The sequence below is a fragment of the Tamandua tetradactyla genome, chromosome 16 (assembly GCF_023851605.1).
Source record: "Tamandua tetradactyla isolate mTamTet1 chromosome 16, mTamTet1.pri, whole genome shotgun sequence".
NCBI classification, from domain to species: Eukaryota; Metazoa; Chordata; class Mammalia; order Pilosa; family Myrmecophagidae; genus Tamandua; species Tamandua tetradactyla.
The window spans coordinates 21,690,304-21,708,271 of NC_135342.1; the positions used below are offsets into that span (position 1 = coordinate 21,690,304).

The 17,968-nt window shown below is 60.8% G+C and overlaps 2 protein-coding genes across 2 annotated transcripts; both read right to left on the reverse strand.

Annotated features, from left to right (window-relative positions):
* Nucleotides 1-883: 883 nt before the first annotated feature.
* LOC143659089 (sodium/potassium-transporting ATPase subunit alpha-3) lies at nt 884-6,534 on the reverse strand. Its single transcript, XM_077131666.1, has 8 exons — nt 6,391-6,534; nt 3,961-4,115; nt 3,747-3,870; nt 2,998-3,143; nt 2,225-2,355; nt 1,751-1,852; nt 1,440-1,531; nt 884-1,003 (listed from the first exon to the last, which is right to left on the reverse strand). Exons 1-8 carry the CDS (start codon nt 6,482-6,484, stop codon nt 975-977), a joined length of 873 nt encoding a protein of 290 aa, XP_076987781.1. The 5' UTR covers nt 6,485-6,534; the 3' UTR covers nt 884-974.
* ATP1A3 (ATPase Na+/K+ transporting subunit alpha 3) lies at nt 6,498-16,620 on the reverse strand. Its single transcript, XM_077130468.1, has 14 exons — nt 16,536-16,620; nt 16,370-16,429; nt 16,019-16,222; nt 14,812-14,925; nt 14,554-14,688; nt 12,894-13,242; nt 12,554-12,822; nt 10,619-10,817; nt 10,429-10,538; nt 10,209-10,343; nt 8,107-8,299; nt 7,689-7,864; nt 7,459-7,595; nt 6,498-6,810 (listed from the first exon to the last, which is right to left on the reverse strand). Exons 1-14 carry the CDS (start codon nt 16,536-16,538, stop codon nt 6,498-6,500), a joined length of 2,397 nt encoding a protein of 798 aa, XP_076986583.1. The 5' UTR covers nt 16,539-16,620.
* Between the last annotated feature and the right edge of the window lie 1,348 nt (nt 16,621-17,968).

Here is a 17,968-nt window from a genome sequence, read left to right on the forward strand (position 1 = left end):
CCCAGCAGCGGTGCACACACGTCATCTACAGACATTACTAGGAGGTTCCTATTCCTCGCAGTTCACACCGTCAGGGCCACCAAGCTGGAAACAACCCAAATGTCCATCCACAGGCGAATGGATAAACAAAGAGTGTTAGATTCACACAATCGGATACTGAACAGCGAGGCAAGAGAATGGGGTGGCGATAGGTCCGACAACGTGGGAGGGTCTCAGATGTAAGCCGGACCCATCAGAGCACAGCGCACACGGTGGGAGCTCAGTGGACCACCGCCATCATCATCATCTTCATCCCCACCACCTCCCGGAGACCCTACTCCAATATGAGAGGGTCCCCGACTCCACAGTCCTAACTCTTATTCTCAGCCTCTTCCCTGCGCTGACACTATAATCCCATCACCAGACGAATTCAAGCTGCTCTTGCCCTGGCATTCACTGCATCCTAAACCCTGCGGATTCCTTAACCTACTGAGATTCTGTGGCTCTCACGAACGAGCCAGGCTAAATTTCTGGAGTTGTGTGAATCACCCAGCAGCGCGAACCCCCATGGGACACGGTCCCCCCAGCACCATTAGTCTGGAAAGCAAGCACAACACGGCACACCACTTCTCTCTCCCCATTGATATATTTGATAATTGTCCAGAACCAGAGATGGCGTCAGTCGGGGAGTGAAAGGAGTAAAAAAGAGGCCAGGAGAGGGCTGGGAGGGAGGGTAGGGATGGAAGGGTGAGGAAGGGAGAGAAACAGAGACACAGAAAAGGGAGAGGGAGAGAGAGAGGCAGGGGGCAGGGGTGGGGGGAGAGCAGCCAGCCTGGGGGAGAGGGGCAGGAGATAACTTCGGGGGGGGGATGGGGCCAAGGTGGGGCCACAGGGAGAGAGGGCCCCTCCCCCCAGAATATAAAACGGGGGGCACTGGACAGGGCTGTCCTGGGCTTGGGGGGCTGGGAAGAGACAGACTGTGTAACGGGGTGAAGTCAGTAGTAGGTTTCTTTCTCCACCCAACCTGGAGAGACAAAGGAAGAGAGACACAGAGTGAGAGATGGGGAGTGACGGGCCTAGAGAGACACAAGAGCAGAGAAAAAGAGACAGAGAGACCCTGGGAGGTGAGATGGAGAGGGAGAGAGAGAGAGATGGAGAGAAAGGGAGAGAGGCAGTCAGTTCTAGAGGTATGGAGAGAGACAGAGTCACCGAAGGAAACAGAGGGTAGCCAAGAAACAAGAGACAGAGAGAAAGAGAGATACCCTCAAAACAGGGCAGAGGCGGTGCAGGGGGGCAGAGCGAGGTGGAGGGATACAGCAAAGAGAGAAAAGAGGAAGGGGAGGAGGAGACCCCACAGAAGCAGGGTCGGGAGGGGAGACCTGCGAGCTTCTCCCAGCTCCCCTGCTGCAACCGCCCCCACCCTCTGCCCCCCACTGTCCCCCCCTCCACTCGCCCCTCACCCCCGGGGTTCCTGCGCAGGATGAGTTTGCGGATTTCGTCGTAGACGAAGATGAGGAAACTGTAGGGGAAGGCACAGAACCACCAGCTGGGCCTGCAGGTGGAAGAAGGGGCTTCAGTGCGGGGCCACGCAGGGGCCACAGTGGCAGAGTCCCAGGGGACCAGAGGGGCAGCCCCAGGATGGGGTGACTCCCCCATGAGCTCCCACCTCCCCACACGGCTGAGGCTGCCCTGGGTCGGGCCTGGGTGTCCCACGAGGGCGGCTCGGGGGGAGGGGGTGGGCAGCCCGGCGTGGGGTCCCGGGGACACTCACTTGAGAGGGTACATGCGCAGGGCGACGTCCATGCCGGGGCAGTAGGACAGGAAGGCGGCCAGGGCTGTCTCCTCAAACAACCCGAAGATCAGGATCTTGTTCCTGGAGGCCCGGAGCAGACAAGGCTGGGCCTAGCAGCCCCCTACGTGGCGGCCCCCACCCCACAGAGACAGAGAGAGACCCAGAGCTCACGGGCAGAGTGGCCGCGGCAGAAATAGACAGATGGAGGCACAGAAAAATAGAGAGAGACGGGGCAGGTGCGCAGAGAGGCAGGGATATAAACAGAAAAAAGCAGATAGACAGAGAGAGAGAGAAACCCAGCCCCTCCCCACGTCTCCCAGCCTGCCTGGGCAGGGGTAGAGAGATCGAGGCCATCCAGGACCAGGAGAGACAGGGAGAAAAGCAACCAGAGGCACAAGCCATAACCCGGAGCACGACGGGAGGGACAGACAGACAGACCGACGGCGCCCTCACTTCATGCCCTGCTGGAAGACCGAGTTGCGCCGGGTCTTGCAGATGATCAGGTCCGCCCACTGGACCACGACGATGCTCACGAAGAAGGCCGTGTGGCAGGTGAACTCCACCACCTTCCTCTGCTCGTACGTCTGCCGGGGCCGAGGGTGCGGCGGGCGTCAGTGTGGCCGCAGCCCTGGGGCCCCCACCCCACCCTCGGAAGGTTCCCGAGCCAAAGCGGGGCATCTTTCCCCAGGACTGGGCCATCCGCCGGTGGGGGTGCGGGGCTGGGGGGTCAAGGAGGGCGCGGCCCCCGCTGCGGGGTGACTCCTGTTCCCCACAGCCCCAGCCCCGTGGGTGTGACCCCACTTGTAGGCAGAGCCCAAATCCAGTGCACTGAGCCCTGCGGGCAGCGGAGACGTGGGCGCGGCCCGAGGAGCCGGGCAGGTGACGGGGCAGGGGCTGAGCTGCGTGTAGTCGCCGCCAGAGAGCTGCGGGCTTTGGACATCTAGCCTCCCAAACGTGAGCCAGCCCGTTCCTGTTGTTTAAGCTCCCAGCCACCCCCGATTGCATGGTGTTTGTCACAGCCGCCCTGGCAGACTAAGACAGAGGAAGACAGACACCAGCCCGGCTTGGCAGGGACAGGCAGAGGCGGCAGACAGACGGAAAAGGAGGCAGAGCCGGGACAGTGGGGTCTGGGGTGCAGCTGGGCTTTGGGAGCCACCCGGGGGCGGAGAGGCTGCTGTCGGGAGCAGCAGGCACGAGGCTGTGGTGCTGGGCCCCGCCCCGCTCACCCACTGCTGCCCGTAGCTGTCCTCCAGGTCATTGACCGTGCGGTCATCCCAGTTCAGCCGGATGCCCACCAGGTTGCCGGGCAGAAAGCCATTTTCTGCCAGGATCACAAAGTAAGAGAAGAAGCCACCAAGCGCCTGGATCATTCCTGTGGGGAGGAGAGAAGGAAGGTGAGGGGTGGCTTCCTCGGGCCCCTTGCTTGAGCGCTGGTCACCCTAGGTGGGCTCCCAGAGGGTTAGATGAGCCACGTGGGATGGGGGCCCTGGGGAGGGGTCCTCCCAAGAAGGGAGCAACATGGAGGCACCCCCACCCCCACCCCAGGCCACCTGGTGAGAACATCACAAAATCCTGGGGTACCCCGTCTGAGTCTGACAGACCCCACCGCCCCCCTCCCACACAGGAATGAGCTCCCCAGGGCTCTGACCACAGCCACGAAGCCTCTGCTTGTTGGGATGCTCCCAGTGACAGGGAGCTCACCCCCTCTAAGTCTCTGCACACACCACTGCCAGGGCCAGGTGAGGTCACAGACCAGTGGGCTCCTTGCTGCCAGGGAGGCAGGTGGCGCAGTGGGCCCTGGGAACAACCCCAGTTCTGCCACTCGAGGGCCCCCGCGCTCCCTGGGGAGCAGGAGGAGCTTGTCCACCCCAGGCCAGTCCCAGTCTGCAGTTCAGCCTCCAACAGCAAGCCCGATCTTTCCCTCCATTCATTCAATGCAAGCCTTTTGGGTGTCAGCCCTGGGCCAGGTGCTCACCGATCTGCCCGTAGGCCATGCTGATGAGCCGCTCGTTGACCAGCTTGTCTGTCCGTGGGTTCCTGGGCTGCCTCTTCATGATGTCGCTCTCAGCAGCCTCATAGGCCAGGGAGATGGCGGGCACCTGGGTGGAGGGGCCGTGTGAGCTGGGGGGGTGGGGGGTGGGGGTGGGGGGACCCCACCCTCCCAGGGCCCGGGGCTGGCCGGGCCTCACCATGTCGGTGCCCAGGTCGATGCAGAGGATGGTGATGGTGCCCAGGGGCAGCGGGATGTTGGCCATAATGAACAGCAGGAACGGGGTGATTTCGGGGATGTTACTGGTCAGGGTGTAGGCGATGGACTTCTTCAGGTTGTCGAAGATCAGGCGGCCTGTGGGGGGAGGAGGTCACAGCTCGGCCCATCCCCGCTGCCCCGTCTCCCTCGCCTCCCCCACCCCTACCTTTCTACCCCCCAACACCTGTCTGACTGTGTGGCTCCTGGGCCGAAGTTTCTGGAAATACAACCCCTTGGGGAAACTGTTTGGCAGTTTCTATGAAAGTTAAACCCACCCCTACCCATTGAGCCGATAATCCCACTCCTAAATTCGTACACGAGAGAAACAAGGGCTACAGCCACCAAACACCGCAGACAAGAACGTTCCCCCAAACTGGAACCAACCCCAGTGCCTGTCAACAGGTGGTGGGTGAATAAACGGTGGCAGGTCCCTACAACGCAGCACCGCTCAATAAAAAGAGACCGGCCACCGACACGACTCCACAGGTGAACCTCCCAGGTGTCACGCTGCACGAAAAGAGCCACCCACGAAGATGCTCAGGCTGAATGGTCCTGTTTACGTGAGGTTCAAAATTAACGGGCGGTGCTAAGTCGGGAGAGTGGGTATTTCTGGGAGGGGGACATAGACTGGGAGGAGACATGAAGATACTCTAATCGGAGGCTGGAAATGTCCTCTGTATTGATCTGGGGGTGATGGATGCATAGACGTGTCTAGGTGCAGAAGTTCATTGAGCTGCCCAGCTTACTGTATGTTACATTGGATGTATGTTCTAGTGCAACAAAAGCCCAATTGTTGCAAAGTGTAAAAGTGAAAAAAAAAAAGATTTTCAAAAAAGATTAGCACAGCTAATCCCACTTTCTTCCTTCTCCCATGGGCTGAGAGGCAGTGAGCAGCAAAGCTTATGATGGAGAATGATCAAAAAAGCAACTACATGGTGCCCTGGGTGGTTTGGTCATCTCAGCGTCAAAAGAGGATACCCGGGTGTTCGTGCCTGGGCTCCCTGCTCCCTGCAGTGCTCTGGTCTCCACCCTCTTCCCACAACTAGTGCTGTCTCATTCTAAAATATTTATGCATGAAATGAAACGATGACTTGAATCTGCATCAGCAAATCTCAGTATGCGTGGTGGGGGGTAGAGATGAAACCAGATCAGCGATAAGTCCCTAACTGCCAGAGCTGGGAGATGAGGCCATTTGCTCTGCTTTTGGGTATATGTGAAATTTTCCATAATAAAAAGTTAAAATTGTTTTTCCCTCACTTCAGAGAGGCCTTCGTTGTCCACTCTTAGTAGCACCCTTATTATTATCTAGTGCAGCACCCCATGTGCTTCCTTCTTAGCCTGTATCTGTTTGCAGGTATGCACTGTTTGTCTAGCTTGTTTACGGCTGCCTCTCCCAGCTTCGTGAGGGTGGGGACCGTGTCCCTCTGCTCCCAGCCAGATCCCCAGCAACTATGTGATGCCCAAGGTAGGGGCCCAGTACACCCCCGGACAGAGTGGGCACTCATATCCGGGAGATGAGTGTGCTCTCCCAGGCTTCCTCTGGGAAATAGGCCTGGGATAAGGGCACTGAATTTGTTACTTTAGGCTCAGTTTTACTGTTTGAATTATTTTTTTTTATCACGAATCAATTTCTAATACTAGAGACATTTACAACAGGATTGAAAGGCCAGAAAATGATGCACCAAAGCATGAACAGTGATTATTTCTGGGTGGTACCAAGAGGGGTGATTCCAATTTTCTTCTTAACACTTTGCAGCATTTTCTAGAATAATCATGAATTACGTGCATGAGCAGAGTAAAATGCAATGAGGGTGAGCCCCTTCTCTGCTGCATCCGGGGGGCTGTCAGTTCTGCAGCCCGGGCTCCCCACCCCCCTGCCCTCCCCCCAACGCCAGCCCCGTCACACCTGTGTCTGCACACGCGCTTTTCTCTCCCTGGAACTTCCTTCGCTCTCACCATGCTCGGTGCAAATCCCAGCACAGCTCTCAGGCTTGGGCAGCTATTCTCATTCATTTTTCTGGAAGCTTCTGTGACTACCCTGACCTCAGGCTGGGTGAGGGGCCCCCAGCATCCTCTGCTTATGAGGATTAAAAAATGCTTCCAAGTCTGCTGCACCAGAAAATGGGCCTGCGCTGGGCAAGGCTGAGAACGCAGCAAGGGGTCAGCCCAGTCCTGCCTCCAGAGGCCTTCCGGCCCCGAGGGGAGGACAACGGGCAGGGACAAGCTCCTGAGCCACCAGGGCCCCCGTGGGACCCGGGTCTTCCCACTGCATGCCAGCACAGTCCGGGCCTGTCCTCCTCGCCTTCTCAGGCCGTGAGCAGTGACCCCAGTCTCCGGGCCCTCCCCGGCAACGCACTCCCATCCAACTCACCCTCCTCCACCCCCGTGACAATGGAGGCAAAGTTGTCATCCAGCAGGATCATGTCTGCTGCCTGCTTGGAGACGTCAGAGCCGGCGATGCCCATGGCCACCCCGATGTCAGCCTTCTTCAGGGCGGGTGAGTCGTTCACACCGTCCCCCGTCACGGCCACGATCGCGCCCTGCAGGGTGAGGGGGTGAGGATGGCACCCCAGCCCTCGCGGCCCACTTCCTTCCCCCCCCCCCCGGCCCGAGGCCTTCCTGCCGCCCGGCCTGGCCCACCTGTCGCTGGCAGCCCTCCACGATGATGAGCTTCTGCTGGGGGGACGTGCGGGCGAAGACGATCTCGGTGTGGTTCTGCAGGACCTCATCGATCTGCTCAGAGGTGAAGTCCTTGAGGTCGGTGCCGTGGATCACACAGGCCTTGGCGTCCCTGCGAAGAGCCGAGAGGGCGGGAGAGGAAGGTCACAGGCCTGTGGCGTGGTGCAGCCACCCCCAGGGGCCACTGAGCCGGACAGGCAGACCCCACAGACGGGAGTATCCGAGGCCCAGGGGGCTGAGCCGGGGAGCAGCTGAGGGGTTGGAGGCGGGGTGGGGTGGGGTGGGAGGGCTGCAGCAGGACGGGGAGAGGCAGACCTCAGGAAAGACTGGGGGACAGTGGTGTGAGAGGGACAGAGACACGCAGACAGCCGAGGAAGGAAGACAGACACAGAGAGGGGCAGGAAGTGGGGAAGCCAAGGGTGTCCGAAAAACAGAGCAGGGATATAGAGAGCCGGAGAGAGACAGAGACAAAGACAGGTGGGAAAAGAGAGGCACAGAAGATGGGTTCTCACTGAGTCCCCTGAGGCAGGAATTATCAAGTCACCCATTTTAGAGAGAAGGAGACTGAGGCCCCGGGGCTGGTGACCTGCCTCAGACCCCACGGCTGCCCTGCGCCAACCGCAGAGCCATCCACGCTCGCACAGGGGGCAGGAAGGAGACCCAGGGGCTGAGGCCAGAGGCGCAGAGCCCCCAGGCCCCGCTGCGAGGGTCCAGGAGTCACGGAGGTGGGGGGTGCCATGCAGGGTGGGGCGGGGCTCACCGGGGGTTGACCTGGCCGACGGGAATGTTGAGCCTGGCCGCAATGTCCTCCACGGTCTCGTTGCCCTCCGAGATGATGCCCACGCCCTTGGCAATGGCCTTGGCCGTGATGGGGTGGTCGCCCGTGACCATGATGACCTGCGGGCGTTGTTGGGGACGGTCCAGCCTCACCCACCGGACCCTGGGCCCCTGGCCCACCCCCCACCCCTGCCTGGCTGTCGCGGGCCACACCTTGATGCCGGCGCTGCGGCACTTGCCCACCGCATCGGGGACGGCAGCCCGGGGCGGGTCGATCATGGACATGAGGCCCACGAAGCAGAGGTTGTCGGTGGTGAAGTTCACGTCGTCGCAGTCGAAGGCAAAGCCCTTGGGGAACTGCTCCTCGGGCAGGTAGTAATGGCAGAAACCTGGCGGCAGGGACGGGAGACGGGAGGGCTCCAGCCTCGGGACCACCCACCGGGGTCCCCTACACTCAATCACCCCCATCAGCCAGAATGACGAGGGGTCAGGCCACAGCCATTTCCTGAGGATGCTCTTCCCTCCCATTCATTCATTCATTCATTCATTCCCGGCACGCGCTGGGGGCTCCTGTTCCGAGCCCAGCCCCTCCCCTGGCGCCCTTGCCCAACTCATCCCGCGCGGTCCGCACCGAGCACACGCTCGCCCAGGCCACCAAGCTCCAGGTAGGCGTTCTGGAAGGCCTCCTTCATCTCCTCGTCCAGCGGCTGCTCCTTGCCCTGCAGCAGGATGGTGGAGCACCGGTCCAGGATGCGCTCCGGGGCGCCCTTCATCACCAGCAGGTACCGGTTGTCGTTGGGGTCCTCGGTCTCGTGGATGGAGAGCTGCAGACAGAGCGGAGGGCGGGCGTGCCAGCGCCACAGGCCATGGGGAGCCTGCCGCGCCCGGATGGGGGAAGGGCCCCCCCTCAAATGCCACGGGTGCCAGGATAGGCTGCCGCTGCCAGGGTTCCCTCACGAGGCTGTGCCCACTTCTCTCACCCAAGGCAGACCTTTAGCTGTTACTGTGATGCTCCCCCAGAGATCTCTGCTCATCTCTAGCTCAGGGAACTTGGGTCCTCTGTGTCTCTCCCCCAGAAATCTCTGCCGTCCTTAGAACACAGGCCTCTCTCTGTGCCTTACCTCCTCTCTCTCATTGCTTCAACCTGCCCCCCCACCCCCCAACCCCACATCTCACTCATCACCGAATCAGGCTCTGAGCCCTTTCCATGCCCCACAACCCCACCCTGGCCCTGTCACCTCAACTTCCAGGATGGAATCTCACGGCAGCCTCCCGCCTGGAATCCCTGAGTTTGGGCCCCCCCCCCCAGAGCCCTCCTCCCCACAGAAGCCCACAGAAGCTGTTCAAAAATGGGAGTCAGTGTAAAATGGTGCAGCCACTTTGCAAAACAGTCTGGCTGTTCCTCAGAGAGTTAAACCTGAAGTTACCACTCACCCAGAAATCCCACTCCTAGGTCTGTATCCAAAAGAAATGGAAACATTTGTCCACCTAAGACCTCCCAGAAGGACGTTCCTAGAGGCACTAGCCATAATAGTCCAAAGGCGGAGCAACCCAAAGGCCCATCACCTGACGGATGGACGTGTTACATGTGGTCGAGCCACACAACAGAACAGTATCTGCCATAAAAAGCAATAAAGTTCTGATGCCTGCTACAGTATGGGAGCAGCTCGAAAGCATGATGCTAAGGGAAAGAAGCCAGACACTAAAGGCCGCAGATTGTATAATTCCATTTATGTGAAATGTCCAGAACAGGCAAATCCATAGAGTCAGAGAGTAGATCAGTGCTTGCCAGGGGCTGGGAAGGGTGGGCCTGCATAGGGGAGTTTCTTTTGGAGGTGTTGAAAATGTTCTCAAATTGATCTGGTGATCGAAGCTTCTATCTTTGACTGCACTAAAAAAACCACTGAAATGGACCCTTCAGATGGCTGATCATATGGCATGAGAATTATATCTCAATTAAGCTGTTGAAAAATATGTGAGTCATGTCTTGTCTCTCCTCTGCTCAGAGGTCTCCCATGGCTCATGTCTCCCTTGGAGAAAAAGCTCAAGTCCTCTCCACAGCCCAACATGGACGTGTCCCCTTCCACATGCTTCCTTCATCTCCCACCACATTCCCTGGGCTTGTGGGTGGGCTCAGCCACGCTGGCTGCGAGCTGCGGCTCAGACCCACCAACACATCCCTGCCCCAGGGCCTTTGCATAGGCTGGGCCCGCTGTCTGGAACTCTCTTCCCTCAGGCCTGTGCACGGCCCCTGCCCTCAGCACTCTGACCGGCTGAGCTATGATGTTACTGCCTGTCCTGTGGCATCACAGTGTAAGTTTTACGAAAGCTGGGGCTTTACTGTTTCACTCACTGCCAGGTCTCTCACCCTTAAAACATGATAGATGCTCCAAAAGATATTATCATGTTAAATGGAGCAAGTTACATTGACATGTCGCTGTCACTTCCCCAGAAGCCTCTGGCTCTTCCCCACTTTCGGTGCAGGAAGCTCTTCTCTTGCTCCCACAGAGATCTTTCTCTGACTCCCAGGAGGCTCTGCCTGTTCTGCCCTCCCCCCCACCCAGGTGGGTATTATCATTCCCATTTTGCAGAAGGGGAAACTGAGGCTCCGAGAAGATCAGTAACTTGCCCAAAGCAGGAGGGCAGCGGGGCAGAGACAACTGCTTTGCGGATCTCAGGGCGTGGAGGAGCTGAGGTCCGCAGACAGGGGAGGGCAGCAGGAGCCCAGTGTACCTGGTATTTGTTGGTGGAGTTGAAGGGGATCTCGGCCACTTTCTTGTTGCGTTCGCGCATCAGCTTCACAGAGCCGGAGGACAGCTCAATGCACTTGAGCAGGGCAGACTCCGAGGCATCCCCGGCCACATCCCTCTGCGGGGAGAGAGGGGCTGTCAGGGCAGGAGAGGGGTTTAGCATGGGGGGGGGGGGGCGGGGCGAGGCCGGCGGCGGGACCTACCTTGAGCACGGGGACGTTGTCCTGGCCGCCCTTGAAGACGGCGCGGTTGCAGAGTCCAGCGATGTGGGACAGGGCTACCCAGGTGTGCGAGCTCTTGTCAAACGAGGTGCCTGAAGAGGGCGCGCGTGTCAGGGCAGGGGCGCCCCGGGGAGCAGGCGCCCGCGGCCCCCGCCCTGCGCCCCGCCCTCACCTGACTGGTCCTCGGTGGTATCCGCCTCGTGGATCTGGTTGTCGAACCACATGTGGGCGACCGTCATGCGGTTCTGCGTGAGGGTGCCCGTCTTGTCCGAGCAGATGGTGGAGGTGGAGCCCAGCGTCTCCACCGCCTCCAGGTTTTTCACCAGGCAGTTCTTCCGTGCCATGCGCTTGGCCGTCAGGGTCAGGCACACCTGGGGGCGAGGTGGGGGTGGGGGCCGGCGGGTGACCAGGGGGCACAGCCCCCGCCCCCACCGCAAGGGTGGACACTGCAGCTGCCCAGCCCGAAAGGGAATCCTGGGGTGGGGGGCCTGGAAAAACTGGGGTGTTCTCTGGAAGCTCCACTCCTACATACAGACCCACAGAACTAGGCTCTGAGGTGCCCCAAAAGACACAGCAGCGCTATTTATAGATGCCCCAAACCGAAGATGACCCAAATATGCACTAACAGGGGAAGAGAATAAAGAGTGGAATATTCGTACTCTGGAAAACTAGACGGCCCCGAAAAAGGACAAACGCCTGCTGCCTGCAGCTGCCTGTGTGAAGTTCAAAAACAGCATGGAGCCAAAATAAGAGTCAGGAGCAAAAGTGCTCATGCTGGGTTATTCCATTTATAAGTACAAGAATGGGCTACATTAAGCTAAGCTGATAGAAGTCAGGACAGGGGTCACCCTGGGGCTGGGGCAGGGACTGAATGAGGTCCTCAGAGCTCGGGGCCCAGGCCCGGCTGCAGCTGGCATGGGTGTGTTCAGTGAGTCCAGATTTACCCGCCATCCATTCGTAACCCGTGCAACCCTTCACATGTTTATTAATCTTCAATAAAAAGCCTTCTAAGATTGGGTAGCTTTGAAAAGGCTAACATGGAAAAAATTAGGATACATGGAGTAAAGCAATCAAGGAGCAGGACAGTAATCCCAGCATGGTCCCTTCTACGTACCTGGAAAGACCATTTAACACCCAGCTCTCAGGGGAGCTGGGGTGGCAGGAAGAGCGGGCTGAGGGCTGGGGGGGGCGGGAGGGAAGTGGCTATTTTTTTTGTTTGCCTCGATATTTCTTCTAGACGTCTTACTATAAGAACATACTTCTTAGCTGCGTAGTTTAATTTAAAATTGATAGTATTGTTAGCCCTTTATGTCTTTCAGGGTTGCTCAAGGATTTTGTTTGTTTGCTTTGATGATGAAGCCTTTTGACCCTCCTCATTCCACCTCCAAGAGGCTCAGCCCTCAGTGCTCCAGTTTTCCTCCTAGAGATGGGGTCCCAGCTCCTCCTCCCTCAGCCCCAGGGGTCCCGGCCCTCAGCCCCCTCCTCCCTCAGCCCCAGGGGTCCCGGCCCCCAGCCCCTCCTCCCTCAGCCCCAGGGGTCCCGGCCCCCAGCCCCCTCCTCCCTCAGCCCCAGGGGTCCCGGCCCCCTCCTCCCTCAGCCCCAGGGGTCCCGGCCCCCAGCCCCCTCCTCCCTCAGCCCCAGGGGTCCCGGCCCCCTCCTCCCTCAGCCCCAGGGGTCCCGGCCCCCTCCTCCCTCAGCCCCAGGGGTCCCAGCTCCTCCTCCCTCAGCCCCGGGGGTCCCGGCCCCCAGCCCCCTCCCCTCAGCCCCAGGGGTCCCGGCCCCCAGCCCTTTCTTCCCTCAGGCCCAGGGGTCCCGGCCCTCAGCCCCCTCCCCTCAGCCCCGGGGGTCCTGGCCCCCAGCCCCCTCCCCCCTCAGCCCCAGGGGTCCCAGCTCCTCCTCCCTCAGACTCTGGGGTCCCAGCCCCCAGCCCCCTCCTCCCTCAGACTCGGGGGTCCCGGTCCCCAGCCCTTTCTTCCCTCAGCCCCAAGGATCCCAGCCCCCTCCCCCCTCAGCCCCGGGGTTCCCGGCCCTCAGCCCCCTCCCCCCTCAGCCCCGGGGGTCCCGGCCCTCAGCCCCCTCCCCTCAGCCCCGGGGGTCCGGGCCTTACAGTGACGGTGGCCAGCAGGCCCTCTGGGACATTGGCCACAATGATTCCGATGAGGAATATGACGGCCTCGAGCCAGGTGTACCCCAGGATGAGGGAGAGGATGAAGAAGGAGACGCCCAGGAAGACGGCCACGCCCGTGATGAGCTGGATGAAGTGCTCGATCTCGATGGCGATGGGCGTCTTGCCCACCTCCAGCCCCGACGCCAGCGTGGCGATGCGGCCCATGACCGTGCGGTCGCCCGTCGCCACCACCACGCCGCGCGCCGTGCCTGCGGGACAGGGCGGGTCAGGTGGGGGTGCAGAGGGGCCACCCCTCCCCGGTGCCCCCACGCCGCCTCACCTTCCACGCAGTTGGTGGAGAAGAAGGTGATGTTCCTGGTCTCCAGGGGGTTGTCATGCGTGCAGTCCGGGGAGCGGGTCTGGGGCTCAGACTCGCCGGTCAGGGAGGAGTTGTCCACCTGGGTGGGGGCGACCGGAGAGAGATCAGCCGCGGGTGGGTCAGAGGCCCTGGCTGAGGTGCACCCCAGGAGTCGCAGCTGGGAGCCTGGGGTGCTGAGGGGTGAGCCATGTCTGGGAGTCTCGATGGTGGAGAAGAGTGAAGGGCTTCCTGGCAGGGTCTGAGGGGTGGGCTGGGGGCCGGGACCCCTGGGCCTGAGGGAGGAGGAGACTGGGGGACGCGACCCCTGGGTCTGAGGGAGGAGGGGGCTGGGGGTTGGGACCCCTGGGCCTGAGGGAGGAGGGGGCTGGGGGATGTAACCCCTGGGCCTGAGGGAGGAGGAGGCTGGGGGTTGGGACCTCTGGGCCTGAGGGAGGAGGGGGCTGGGGGTTGGGACCCCTGGGCCTGAGGGAGGAGGGGGCTGGGGGATGCAACCCCTGGGCCTGAGGGAGGAGGGGGCTGGGGGATGCAACCCCTGGGCCTGAGGGAGGAGGGGGCTGGGGGTTGGGACCTCTGGGCCTGAGGGAGGAGGGGGCTGGGGGTTGGGACCCCTGGGCCTGAGGGAGGAGGGGGCTGGGGGATGCAACCCCTGGGCCTGAGGGAGGAGGGGGCTGGGGGTTGGGACCCCTGGGCCTGAGGGAGGAGGGGGCTGGGGGATGCAGCCCCTGGGCCTGAGGGAGGAGGGGGCTGGGGGTTGGGACCCCTGGGCCTGAGGGAGGAGGGGGCTGGGGGTTGGGACCCCTGGGCCTGAGGGAGGAGGGGGCTGGGGGATGCAGCCCCTGGGTCTGAGGGAGGAGGGGGCTGGGGGTTGGGACCCCTGGGCCTGAGGGAGGAGGGGGCTGGGGGCCGGGACCCCTGAGTCTGAAGGAGGAGGGGGCCGGGACCCCTGGGCCTGAAGGAGGAGAGGGCTGGGGGCCGAGACCCCTGGGCCTGAGGGAGGAGGAGGCTGGGGGTTGGGACCCCTGGGCCTGAGGGAGGAGGGGGCTGGGGGTTGGGACCCCTGGGCCTGAGGGAGGAGGGGGCTGGGGGATGCAGCCCCTGGGTCTGAGGGAGGAGGGGGCTGGGGGTTGGGACCCCTGGGCCTGAGGGAGGAGGGGGCTGGGGGATGCAGCCCCTGGGCCTGAGGGAGGAGGGGGCTGGGGGATGCAGCCCCTGGGCCTGAGGGAGGAGGGGGCTGGGGGATGCAGCCCCTGGGCCTGAGGGAGGAGGGGGCTGGGGGTTGGGACCCCTGGGCGAGGGAGGAGGGGGCTGGGGGTTGGGACCCCTGGGCCTGAGGGAGGAGGGGGCTGGGGGAAGCAGCCCCTGGGTCTGAGGGAGGAGGGGGCTGGGGGTTGGGACCCCTGGGCCTGAGGGAGGAGGAGACTGGGGGATGCAACCCCTGGGTCTGAGGGAGGAGGGGGCTGGGGGCCGGGACCCCTGGGTCTGAGGGAGGAGGGGGCTGAGGACCGGGACCTCTGGGCTGAGGGAGGAGGGCCAGGGTCCTGACTCCTTATTCCTAGGTGACATGGGGGCTCCCGGGTCCTGCACGGATGGGGGCAGGGCGGACCTCAGGCCCCAGACCCACCTTGCAGCCATGAGCAGAGATGATTCGCAGATCTGCGGGGACTCGGTCTCCGCCCTTGATTTCCACCAAGTCTCCGACCACCACCTCCTCTGCGTTTACCTGCATCTTCTCACCTTCCCGGATCACCAGGGCTTGCTGGGGGCGGGACGGAGAAGAGTCACCTCCTGGACTCTCTCTGCCTAGATGTCACTTTGCATGCCCTGCCCCCCCACCCCAACCTGGCTCACCCCCTCCGGCCCCTTCTTGGGAGCCCCTCACCTGGGGCACCATATTCTTGAAGGATTCCATGATCTTGGAGCTCTTGGCCTCCTGGTAGTAGGAGAAGCAGCCGGTGATGATTACCACAGCCGCCAGCACGATGCCCAGATACAGCTGCGGGGGACAGGGGGTCACTCAGCCCCACCCCACACCACTTCCCCCAGCCCCACCCCCAGCCCGGGGAACTTTGTGTCAACAGGGCTCTGCCGTTATCTGTGTTTGGCTCCAAGGTTGTGTGCATTTGAGTGTCCATGTGTCTATCTGAGCCTCTCAGTCTGTGTGTCTGTCTGCCTGCCCATGACTGAGCTCTTCTTTCTGCACCTGGCTGTGTTAGAGTCTCTGGGTCTGTTGAGTCTCTGTTTTGTGTCTGTCTGTCTTCTTGGTTATGTTAGAGAATCTAGTGTCGTCCATGTGTCTGTATGTGTTTAGAGAGTATGTCTCTCTGGTTGTTTGCATGTCTGGCTTTAAATTTATGAAACTGTGTTTGAGTCTTTGCATATGGAACTATGTCTCTCTCTCTCTCTCAGTTTTGTGCCTGATACTCTGGGTACATCTGTTTGTCTATCCAGGTTTTACGTTCTGTCAGAAGCTGTCTGTCTGCGTTTGGTTCTGGCACCTCTGTCACCTGGGTATTCTGTGTTTGAGTTCCAGTTTCTGTCTGTCCATCGGGTGATGTCTGAGAGTCTGTGTCAGTCTGAGCCTATGTCTGAGTAGGTGGCTATGTTTGAATCCATGTCTACGTGGGACCATGCTGGCCCTCTGCGTGTGTGCACACGTGCGTGTGTGCGGGCGTGTGCACACATTATCTCCGTGTTCTGGTGTGTGGGTCTCTATACTCATCGGCATGGGGGAATGTGGAGACCGTGTGTCTGGGTGTCCTGGGTCAGTGGGTCCCAATGTGCCTGCAGGCGAGTGTGCCTTGCTCTCTCCATGGCACACTCGCCCTTTGGGTCTCAGCCCATGACCACTTCAGGGCGTCTGTCTCTGAGGCTACTGAGGGCTCCCCTCCTGCTGTGTGACCTCGGGCAGGTTGCTTGGCCCTTCTGAGCCTTAGTGCTCCTCACATACCTGTTTTGGTTCTCTCAATGGGTGACTGTGAAAGTCAGAGGAGAAAAGGGAGGAGGGTGGGCTTTGAAAAGCTGAAAGAGAAGGGTTGGAGGCAGGTGTGCGTGTGCGACCCTAAAGGTGCGGGCCAGAGGGCGCTCACGTTGTCCCCCGCCGGGTCGTCCTCGGTGCCCGCCTGGATACCGTAGGCCAGAAAGCAGAGGATGGCTCCGATCCACAGCAGGATGGAGAAGCCCCCAAAGAGCTGGCGGCAGAACTTCACCCACTCGGGGGTCGTAGGTGGCGGCGTGAGTGCGTTGGGCCCGTCCCGGGCCAGGATCTCCTGGGCTTTGCTATGGGTCAGACCCTGGGGGATACAGGACTCAGCCAGCACCCTCCCCGAGGGGCCCTGGCATCCCAACCCCCCAAAAGCAGCCCCAGGACCTGTCAGGTCCTTCTCAGGCCCAGCCGCCCCAGCCCCCCGCAGCCCCAGGAGTCCCGGCCGGGCCCGCACCTGCACGCAGTCCGTGTTGTATTTCCGGCAGACCTCTTCCACCGACATCTTGTGCTCTGTCTGAGGGGCGGGAGTTGGGGCGGGGGGGTCAGGTGAGCGCTGAACTCCTGCCTGGGGAGGGGGCTCCCCCCGGGGGAGGGGGGAGGGCTCAGAGGGCCGGACTTACCATAGCCACCTCCTTCTTGAGGTCATCCAGGTCCCGGCGCTCCTTGGTGCCCTTGTTCTTTTTGGGCGAGTCCTTGTCATCTTTCTTGTCCTGCGAGGTGGCGACACGATAGCTGTCAGAGCGACCAGACTGCGGGCGAGAAGGGGTTAAAGAGGGACACCCGTCCCCCCACGTGTCCCGCTCAGCCACCCGGCCTCTCTGCATCTCTGTGCGTCCCTCGTCCCTCGGGGCCGCCTCTGTCTCCCTGTCCCTGCCCCGTGTCCCTGGATGACTGTCTTTCTGTTTCTGGGTGTTTCGGGGAACCTGAGTGTGTCTTTCGTTTGGTCTGTCCGTCTCTGACGCTGTGTATCTCTGGGTCTCTGTCTGTCTGTCTCCTATGTTTCTATCCATCTCTGTTTCTGTCCCCACGTCGGTGGGTCTCTCCCTTCTGGTCTCTGTGCCCTTTTATCTTGGTGTCTCTTTCTGTCTCTTTCTCCCTCTCTCAGGGCTTGTCCCACCTCTCCACCTGAGTCTCTTGCTACATCGGTCTCTTTCTCTCTGCTATCTATCTATCTGTCTGTCCTACTATGGCTCTGTTTTGTCTCTCTTTGGCTACTTCTGTCCCTCAGTCTTTGTTTCTGCTTCTCTCTGTGTATCTCTGTTTCTCTATGGCTTCTTCTCTCTCTGATATCTCTTGCATCGCTTTGTGTTGCCTCTGTCTTTCTCTCTCTGTCTCTGGGTCTCTGCGTGTGTCCTTTGATGATCTGTCTCTCGCTGAGACTCCATCTCTTGACCTAGCACTCCCTAAGTCTGTCTCTCTGTGTCTCAGTGTCTGTTGGGATCTCAAGCTGCCTCCAAGGGTCGGTATTTTCGGTCCCATAGTCTTTCTCCATCTTTATCTCTGTTTCTCTCTGTCAGTATGCCTCTATCTTTAGAGTTATGTCAATGCATCCATCTGTCTCTATCTCTCTGGGCCCACCTTGGCATCCCTGCTTCTAGTCCCTGTCCTTCCAGGGTCTCCCTATCTGTCCCTCTCTTGGGCTCTGTCATCTCAGCCTGGTCCTCTTCTCCTGGACCTCTTTCTGGCCTCATGGGTGTCTGGGTCTCTGTCTCTCCAAGGACCTAGCGAATCTTTGCAGGCCCCAGGCCTGTCCCAAAGGGAGACGGAAGGGTGCTCCTGGTGCTGGTCACAGCTGGGGCAGAGGCCTGCAGGTTGCCTGCAGGTCCCAGGGCAGGAGCCAGCTGGGACACACGACCAGTCCTGAGGCCTTGGCTCACAGGCTGCGGACCTAGGCCCTGTCCCGGGGACGGGTGCGAGCCAGGGATGGGTTTGCACCGTGGTGGGCATGGTCAGGTCCCTGGGGGACAGAGTAGAGCTGGGCCGGATTTGGGATGGAGAACGGCAGGAGATTAAAGCGCCCTGGACTGGCTTGAACTGGACATGGTGTGAAGGG